Source organism: Anneissia japonica, unplaced genomic scaffold (genome assembly GCF_011630105.1).
Source record: "Anneissia japonica isolate Jap-2015-1 unplaced genomic scaffold, ASM1163010v1 scaffold3334_len1275209_cov185, whole genome shotgun sequence".
Taxonomy (NCBI): domain Eukaryota; kingdom Metazoa; phylum Echinodermata; class Crinoidea; order Comatulida; family Comatulidae; genus Anneissia; species Anneissia japonica.
Window position 1 is genome coordinate 252,702 of NW_022738561.1, and position 10,865 is coordinate 263,566.

Consider the following 10,865-nt stretch of genomic DNA (forward strand, 5'->3'; position numbering starts at 1 on the left):
TCTAAAAGTCGGTATCATGCATAGGAACGTTGACGCCTGCAAGGCTCTGGTTTTCAAATAAGTTTGATCCAACATCAAACAAAAGTGATATCAAATTCAGAAGTGACTTGTTTTTTACCTACTGAAATGTTCGTTAGGTAACAAGACGCTCATTCTGTGGGCGGTCTGCTGGTACCCGTATCCTACTTCCAGTGCATAGTTGGCGGTTTATTGTGTATTTATTAAAGATTGAAATGACGTTATTAAGTATTGACACGCACAAATTAGTCAGACAATCTTGCTGTATCAACCAGAACTCAAAATCAATTTTCTAACTTGTTGCTATAATTAGTAATCTATGTGTAGGCATAGTAGACATACAAATGAAACAATTATTTTAATACATAGTTATGTTATTATTAGTACTGTACTAAAAATAGTTTCATTAACAGATAATTAATGTAATGAATAGTTAATACAGTTTGCAATCATAGTTTATCAGTTTACAGTTAACAAATTAACATTATTAACAGATTTAATTCATTTCAGTTACTAGAGTACTTATTTGTCAAAGTCATGGATTTGAACTCAGTATCCTGAAGGGTACTTTAATTCTACGCCAAGTCAACAAATTTTCAGAAAATTTTAGTAGTCACCTTTAAGATTTTATTGAAACTTGCATAATATGCATCAAGATATCTAATGAACACATCCAAAATTTTACTTGTCGTTTAGAAATCACGGCCATGTGATATTGTGGGTTCATACCTCTCTTGCCTTGGTTAACCATATCTTTTTTTAGTTACATTAATTAGTCATATCTTAAAATGGAATAGAGATGATAAGGCCCTATAAAAAATATTATTAGTTTATCACCCTATATGGGCAGGAAAAGTGATGAGGGAGGGAGGCTTTTTTTTTTTTATTTTTATTTTGCTAAAGCCAAATATAACCCTTGGTTTGTTTGCTGGTGCATTGATATTCAAAGCAAAACATGATTTAGATAATGCAAACAATATCTACTAACTACTAAAATAAATGAAAAAAAATAAATAAATAAAATTAAAAAAAAAAAAAAATTTTTTAATTTTTTTTTTTTTTTTTTTTTCAGTACCATAAAAGGCATGCACGCGAGGGTGATAAACTAATAATTTTTTTTATTGGGCCTAAGCGGAAAATTGGTTTCTAGACTTTTGGCCACAGATCAGAAATATGACATCACTTGCAGTATTTCCCATCTCATTTCAGAGATTTTGTTCCGTATTTATTTTTTTATTTTTTTTTTATTAAATTGTTTTTGTTATTGATTGATTTTATTCAGTTATCAGAAAATAAACAATGACAAAGAAAACACACATGACACTAAGGATGACCCAAGAGTTGTAGAAAAAAATCCTTATTTCAATTGGGATCTTTGCATTAACAAAACAGATTTAAAAACTCAGCACAAGATAGATGAATTAAAAAAAACAAAAACAAAACAACAAAGACCAATAGAATTTAGTAAAAAATGGACAGCTATAACGTGTAAAATTTCAATATAAAAATACAAAAATTTAATAATTGTTACATGAAATTTGCCTAATAGAATTGTTTTAATTGTAAATTGTGTATAAAATTTAAATCAGAATCAGAAAATATTTGTTGACATCAGCAATTTATTCATAACAAAAGTTCTCCAGGATAATACATGGTCTCCATTCTTGGTATTTTGTTCTGATTTTTTTTTTTTTTTTTTTTGGTGGTGGGGGGGGGGGTTCCTAATGTTTAGTCTACAAAGGAACTCATTTGCAATAAGGATGTAATTCCTACTTCCTTTGTATACGCTCAAATGCATTTTCTTTATAGTGTATGTTTCTACTAGCTAAGAAAAACGGATTCTAGGAATGGTTCTTATAAAGGACAATTTCCTGTGGGAACAATTTCCTGTGGAAGTAGTAACAGGGCCCATTCAAATGTTTTCTTATTGCTGACATAAAAAACAGTTTTCTAGCAGCATGCCTGAAATACTGACAAATCGTTGTTCGTGGAGTAGTTTTTAGCTGCAACAAAGATTACTGCGCAGCCCAATTTTGGCATAGGTCAACTCATAGTTAACAGTCCAGTTCACAACATTTAAGTTGGCAGAGTTACTGGACTTATTCTACGAGAAACTAAATCCTGTATGCCTATCACTCATTGAAGCTTTTTGAATTCAGCAGTGTAATTCCTACAAAGAGAGTTCATACTTCCGATTAATAAGGAAGATTCGAGAAGATAAAAATAGCTTAACCACAAAGGAAACTAATTTTGTTTTAAATTCAAGCTTACTAAGCCAAGGCAATCTACTTCAGACTTCACAATCTCAATAGAAATTTCAAGAGATATTTTGTAGCATATTTTAGATTTCATTTGCTTTACATATTATTGCAGTAGTGCCTGTTTTTTTTTTTAATTTAATTTTTTAAATTTTGTACATAAAAAAACATCTTTCACAATGCTGCTTAAAATATAAGATTAATCTTTAATTAAAGAAATGCAAAAACAAATGTTCTAGTATATTGTGAAAGAATAAATTTAATATGAGAAAGGGAGTTTTATTTTATAGAAATTGTTTGATATATTATAGTGTATATTATATTACTTGTGTGGTAGAGTAACATTCTATTACTATTGTTATTATTGGTCAGACTTTTTTTTTTGGAAAAGTCTGTATATGCTTAAAATAATGAGAAATAGCAAATAGGAAAACATCAGTAATGATCAAGCATTTGGATAGAGGTTTTTGAAAAATATTTTGGTCAGAAATGAATAGTATTGATTAATATGTGTTTTTCTTTTCATTTTAGTCAGAAATTTATGAAGAGGTGGAGTTGGTAGATGTCAGTGTGGCGGAGAGCAGCACCAAAAACCTTAATAATAGTTTCAGGGTAAGTCTTACTGTGACCAATATAAGAATACTACTAATCTTAATATACCGTAATTCCTCTGGTATCGTAGCTTGGTCCTCGGGAAGATAGGCTACCGTCTCCACATCACCGAGGGGCAATAGATTTTACCATTCCCCGAATCTAGAGCAGTTAATATTTGTTTTATATACCTCATACACATATTCTACAAGGCCTAAAAAGTACTTAATTAATTCCTAGCCTTTAGAGGCATACTAACTAGGGCCTATGCGATGAAAGGGTGTGTACAGTAGCTCTTCTTTGCTCATTTCCTCAATTTCAACCGATCTGACAATATTTGTCGACTATTGACAAGACATATTTAATTTATCTTTTGGTGCTTTTACTATCGGCTTTGTCATGAAGTATAGGCCTAGGCTAGTCTTTCTTAATACAGGAATTCAAACCGACAGCCTCCATAATTATTGTTTATCGTCTACTCGCTGATCTGTGACGCGGTCCAGGGCCAATTTCTTTCAGTGGGGCCAAGAGTTTGCACCACACGACAGGTCAAAAACATACTATTTTTCAGGGGATTAGTACTTTTTATTGCCCACTTGCCAATCAGATGCCTAAAATCTATGTATGAGGTATGTAAAAGTTTATATTCCATTATTCTGACCTGTTTTATAATTGATATTCAAAATGGAATGGCTTAAATGATGTTTTTTGTGATATCAAAAAGCTGTTTTGTTTATCATTTTATGTTAATCTCTAAACCTTATATTCATGGGAAGAAAAAAGCTTAGTTTCTATTTAAAGTGATGAATAATTTAATGTTTTAATTGAATTTTGATGGTGTTTCCAGATGTTAATACCACATACATAGGTTCTAGGCATCTGATTGTTCAAGAAGCTGTCAATAACTTCAACCATCACTCCTGTGATGTAGGTTGATTTTTTCCCAGGGAAAAAGTATTATCATTATTTTGCCCTGTCACAATGTGTAATCTCTATCTTTGCTATGTAATTTATGACGCGCACGGATGGTAGTGTACGCAACCGCTACGACAAAGAGAGAGATCTGCCCTGCGCTCGCCTAGGCCTAGGAAGTAAGCCTAGGCCTACTTAGTGTGTACTCTTTTCATTACATTTTTAGGTCTCATAGAATCTGTGTTTGAGGTATAAAATAAATATTGACTGCTCTATATTTGGGGAAAATGGAAAGATAGTCTACGGTCTCCACATCACCTTGTGGCAATAGATTTCACCATTCCCCTCATGAGCAGTCAGTATTTGTATATTATACATATTTGAATTAAGTCCAGACCTGTTATTAATTGATACAAAATGGAGTGGATGATGTCTGATACTGTATTAAAAACCTTTGCATATGATATTATGTTTATAATAACCCTTGGAATAATGTGCATGCCTAAATTAATATTCAATTGGGAATTTTCATATTGTCCCCTTTATTTTTGTCCTGTGAAACCAAAACCAAGAAAAACCATATAGCCTGGTACTTGGCATTTCCTTGTTTATTCATGGAGAATCCTCCATGGTTTATTAAAGCACAATAGGCCTATAAACATGAATATTTGTTATGAACCTGGTATTATGATTTCACTGTATTTGTGATTAGAGAAGCCATCACTAAGGTAACAAACCATTTACATTTATAAGACCAAGCAAGAAAACATTCAATTTATATGATTGAACTAACGTGACTAAAGAGAACAAAGACGCTAATAATAGTCCTTTTAAGTTTAGTATAAATAGTAAATCTCTTTAAATAGCTTTAAAATAATTTAATAAAGCTATTATTAAGTGTATTTCATTCCTTAGCAAAATAGTATAGAATTCTATATAAAGCATATTTTACTGCAAAAACATCATTTTGGTATTGTTTTGTATCCAAAACTTGTTATCATACGGAATATTTATTTATTTAAAAATCTAAATGTATTGATCTTTGTGACTGCCGTTGATAATGGTATACATTGGAAAAATTTACTGTTATTAGAAACAATAGGAGATTCCGCCACAACTTTTTCATTAGGACTAATTTAAAGTCAAACCACACTTCTCTGAAGGCGGTGATTACTATGCAAGTTTGCCCACTTATGCTGTGATCGGAGAAATCGGCCTTCTCGTTGGGGATATACAGTACCCCACCCCATCGGACGAATCCTCATGCCACCACTGCTGTCTAGGGCTCATGCATAAATTTTCTGTTTGCTTGAAAATCTAACATTTCCAACAGAAACCTCAGTACTGCAAAGTATCTGATGGCAGGTTGTCTGAGTCTTCATTGTGTTATTTTGGATTGTTTACCCTGTTTTGATCTGGGGAATAGTTATTAATATACCATGGTATCTCTTACAGCAGTAATCAGATACTTCTGGGGAATGAAACCATATCTTAAAACATATTGTGTTATCTCGACTTGTGTCGTTGAGCTCAATATAGTATTCAAGCCAAAAAAAATTGAAAGACTTCATGCACAAATACATGGCAACCATTATTGCTTGTCCATAAGTAAGTACAGTAAAACGTCAATTTTACGAACGTCGATTTTATGAATAGTCGATTTTACGAATGGTCTTTGCCCCTGATGACATCATCGATCAATTATTAATTGATATGATTAATTTGTGAGTCAAACTTTCATGTCTGATTGAAAAATAAACATCCTGGACTCATTTATGTCCGACCGCTTTAACTAAATGATATCCAAGAGCGAAGTCAGCTGCCAAGGTCTTCGTCAATAAGTACAATCTCATGAGCGTGTGAAAACGAGAATCACATGGTTTTTCGGTTATACAAATATTATATGCGTACAACTGGGACAGCTCTATAATATTGGTGTCTGAGGCATAGCTAAGCCATTTGTAGTCTTTCAACCTCATCGTTTTCATCTTTCTGGGCATTTTTGTTCCCTCCTAATTGTTTGAATTTATGAAGTGATCATATTAAATATCATGTATGTTTTGTAAGACTAAGCAGTGACTCCTAAAGACCTATTATCTAGGTTTGATATGATGTGCTTTTTTAACCTGAACAGTGCAGTACAGTACCTGTAATCAGTTTTTATATATTTTTTTAAATTGTAAATTATTTACATCACTTGTGAGTTTTAGTTGCAAGACCCAAGTGTTCATGGATATGAACTCTGTTGTAGAAAGGCAAGTGAAAGCGCCTATAGGAAGCTGCTGGCACGATTTGACCCGTTACTGTAGGTGAGATGAATGTTGAATAAGTTTGAGATGTTTACGAGTCAAAACATTGTTTTTACTTTAAATGTCATATTTTTAATACCTTTCATAATTTTTTTAACTCTTCTTCCAACTCTTTAAATTTGTAAACATGCTCTATAATCCGTTGTTTACGTCCTGAAATTACCATGGTTCAGCGTTGTCAATTCATACGCCAATACAATCTCGCGATTTTTTTAGTAATTTCTTAATATTGCTTTGAATATTTCTTCATAAATCTGTCCACTGAATGGTAATCGTCTTAATTTCTGGTTTTCGCTGCTAATTTCTGGGCCATCGTGAGTAAATTTATTACTATTTAATTGTGATTGCGGTTTTCTCAAACTGGCAGTAATCCATTGATGATGACAGTCCATTCATATTCAGACTGGAAATTAATGGATACAATAATCTTAAATTGAAAATATTATCTAATATAATCTGGTCATAATATATAGCGCCTTTCTTTACAGATACGAAGCCCTGTAAGTTTTTCCCTGGTCATTGGGTCCTCATGCTTAAGTGTTGCTGCCATCTTGGCACAAGAGAAAGCCACTCCACAAGGTACCGTACCTATTTATACTCCTGGGTGGAGAGAAGCAATGCAGATAAAGTGCCTTGCTCGAGGACACAAGCGAAATCCACAGCGAGGGATTGTAACCCCGACCTCGACGTTGGGAAACTAAACCGTTCCCACTGCACCAAACCGCTTCCACAAAAAAAAAATTGGCGCATGGCTATAAAACTTTTTTATTATTTATATGATAGATTCTATAGTTTATCCATTGTCATGTTGTGAGATGGTTACTTTATTTATTATAAATTTAACACAAATTCACAAAGGAATTATTTTGTAATTAATGTTATTTTTGCTGAAAATTACTCCTAAAAATTCCTTGCTTACTTCATCCTAGGTAGGTTTGCTGCCAAAATGTATGGTTGACCCTCATAGAACGTATTTGAAAATTGGTAATATACAATTAACTGATCTACCAAGTGTCACAAATCTGATGTTCCATTGGCTTCGAGAGAACTCTACTAGCTTCGTATACATTCTTATAAGTTTGCTTTAATTTACAGTAGCCCTAATTTTGTCCTCGCGGTATGGACTGTTGTTTGACTCTGAACCTAAAATTCAATTATTGATTCGTCTTGCTCCACCGGAGTTTAACCTTAATCTAGTCTTTTTACATATATATCAATGGTTTTCTAATTACGTACGACGTAAAGTTAGCTACAAGGGTATTGGATCTCACCGTTGGGACTTGTGTGCTTATTAATGATGGATTTGATTAGTGAGGAAATGATACTAATTATATTTGCTAATGATAATTGCATTCAAATTATATCACTCTCCTTAATTGAAATCTGGTCTCATGATAGCAGTTACCTAGATCTTTTTCATCACCAAAAATTGGCAAAAATAAACCAAGATGACGTCATTAACGAGATATGATTAGAAGAAAAACAGGTTTTTGTAAACATATTCAGCAATATTGTATATTGGACAATGCACTTAAAAAACATTTTGAGTACACACAATCCAAAATATAAAATGTTCCCCTTTCTCAAGAAGAGATTTCCAAATGACCAGAATCGCAACAACCAGGTCTTGGAGCAGCAGTGTCTGCACTAGCAGGGAGTCAGGGGAGGTTTTAAGATATTCCAGCTGCCTCTTTCAAGGATATCCCAACAAGTGAACCTCCCTGACCCCCTTCCCCCTTAGAAGAGGAGATACTGTTTCACATGACTTTCAACTGTGAACCAAAGAATGCGGTTTTGACAAATTACAAGCATTTGTGTATTCATTCCGGCCACATTGATGACGTTTGCTAATGAAACTATAATGAGTGGAGAGAGAGTGGAGATCCGTATTACGTAAAAATTACCCATAAGCCACTTCACATATCCGTTTCCAAGCAGGTGACAATGAGTATTGTATCCCGGTATAAAAACATACTGTACATTTTTAATACCTATGTTTAAAATTTAAAGAAATGTCAGTTTGTGCTGTTGTGTGTCAGAAATTGGTTGACAATTGTATGTACGATAGAGTTATTAATCAACTTCATTCCATTTCAAATATGAAATAATGTATATTGTGTCCGTTTTAGCCTGAAATTATTTTAGCAGATTTTGATGGTGTTATTTGACACATCTTAATCTTTTTTGTTTTTTTATCTATGTGCCACATTGAAAAACAGTACACAAGTTCTGAAAATACATGGTAAAAGGAAATCAATCAATATATAACATGAAGTTATAGATATAGTTAAGTAAATGTTGAAATGTAAGCCTCTTTGTTAAATTTGAAAAGGCTACTCTTATTTTGTAATCATGACATTAAAATCAAAATGTACTAATGTAATATAAATAAAATTTAATTAAAATGAATTGAAAATCTTGAAAAATATTTGATTTGGTTACTCCACAAAAAAGGTGATTATCTAATTTTGTACTGTAGTCTAGCGAGGGCGCTATTTAATTCTGGTATAATATTAGTATGAGAATGGCTTTATAACATCTACAAATATGGCTCATATTTCACCTTGATTGCCGAAATGTTGAAAAAAATTAATCAATAAGTCAACCAAAGGACAGCAATTTCCGATTCCCAATAAATCAAATATAGTCACACGTATAATTATAATAAAATAAAAAATCTTTGGTTACAATACATTCACCAAGAGTGATCAGTGATGCTTAAATCAAAGTCTCTATGAGGTTTGGGAAGTGACATTTTCTCCAGAATTAAACCCAAGACAATTTGACTACTAAACCAGCTCTATTCGACTTACTTATAAATATTAAAACTTGTATTACCATAAAATCAAAGTGTCAAATATATAAATATAAATATTACTTTTAAGATAGCATCAGTTATTAACTCTAGTTTGTTCATTCAGCTCTTCGAATACAGTAACCCTCACATGAGTAATGCAGGGTAAGGGATGCCAATTTGCTGCATTGTTGCTGCCATAGTCACTCAAAGCCTAGCCAAAATTTTTAATTTCTTTTTTAAACAGATACATTTTTTTTTATTCTGTTTAATTGTGGTGAGTGAATCACTATTTAATACAATTAAAATTATAAACATTTTCTCAGAAACTCAAAGAAATGTTGGCAAGAACACCGTAATAGATAAATCCATTTGTGAAAAAGCATATATTATAAAACATCTTAGATAAGATGAACAATATTAAAATATTCATGTGTTTGTAATATGTCTTGTTTACATGAAGTTTTAGAATGTGGATGAATCGCACAAAGGAATTTTTAAAATGGCAGCATGACAAGACATACAGAAGGCTGAATACATTTAAGATAATATGAAATATTAATGGCTAAATGATATCAAAATGTGGATGACACTCATTCGTCATCTTTTGAAAATAATTACCATGTTGGCTAGCAAGTGCTTTTCAGTAGTAATTTTCCATTTACGAAGACATTTTCACATTTATGCAAATACATTTTTGTCAAATTTTATACAGTCACGAACCATAATGTCTAATAACTTGGTGGAAAAATGCCATTAAACAAGAAAATTTGTCTCTGGTAATGGAACAACATTTTTTAAAAACGCCAGATACAAGTTTACTTATCTCGACAATTTTTTGCTGTTATTTTTGCATATATTTTGCAGTTAAAAATTTAACATTTATTCCGAACAGCAAACCATATGTCTTTTGGCAGCTTTTTGCATTTATTTCCTGTTTTTTAATCCCTTCTGAAGCAATATTATTAACTGTGGAGGCCAGTACAAATTGGCCATCTTTTCCATATTAAACATAAAACACAACAAACATGAATTAGAATAAATGTATCTTCTAAACTGCCAGTCCAGATTCATGGTCTGCCGAAAGGCAATCAATTTTCAGTGAGTATATCCTCCCACCAGTCTTTCTGTTACTGTTAACCGGGCATTTGTAATGCGCCTTTCCTTTAGGTTGCAAAGTGCAAGACAAGTTTGCTCCAAATACGAAAAAAAAAAATACAAAATACGAATGAACTTTAATATCTACCTTAATAATTAATATCTTAATAATTATTATCTTAATAATTAATAATGATATTAATATCTTAATATCAGTTATCTTGAGCAAATGATCCACATTAGTTCCACAGAAAAACAATCTCATACCACACAGAATACAGTGGATAGACATCAACATAAGACAACAAGACATGCAAGAAGATGTGTTTTAAAGAGTTCTTTTGAAAATATTAAGCATTAGGAACGTTCCTTTAGATCATTAGGAAGATTTTTTCAGAGTTGAGCAGCATAAACCGAATATGACATGAAATACTAAATGAGTGTACTCATTTTGGGATACACAGAGTACAGTTGTTTACGGTAGTCAATGTGTTAAATGTTATTTGAGAAGGAAATGCAATTGCCTTCAACTGACGGACATTAACGGTCAGTCTAATAAAGGTTGAAGTGAAGTATAATAAAATAATATTTTTGCAATTGGAGACAAAAGTGTAAACATGCAAGTGTACACAAGGTATGCATTTCAATCTGAGCATGCTCAAATACATCGGGAAAGGTTATCCAAACCATTTCGGCAGATATTTCCCCAGTAACGTACTTAATGAGTTTTGAGTAATTGTGAGAATCATTGCATCGGTTTTGTTAACTGCAAGGGGTGGGCGTGTATTAGTCACTAATAACATTACACAGATTAATCGCCCAACGGATTGGGCAGAATGTGTAATTATCCATTTAAAAATACAAAAAAACAAAGGCGTTTGACAT

At 32.3% G+C, this 10,865-nt stretch overlaps 1 protein-coding gene across 7 annotated transcripts in view; it reads left to right on the forward strand.

The window, feature by feature from the left end:
- LOC117117611 (diacylglycerol kinase delta-like) overlaps positions 1 to 10,865 on the forward strand; it is a 99,686-nt gene that overhangs the window by 38,760 nt on the left and 50,061 nt on the right. For all 7 annotated transcript variants that reach the window (XM_033261969.1, XM_033261971.1, XM_033261970.1 and 4 more), the window contains exon 4: positions 2,808 to 2,888. In XM_033261969.1, coding sequence (XP_033117860.1) covers positions 2,808 to 2,888 — 81 coding nt within the window. The remainder of the gene's footprint in view (positions 1 to 2,807; positions 2,889 to 10,865) is intronic.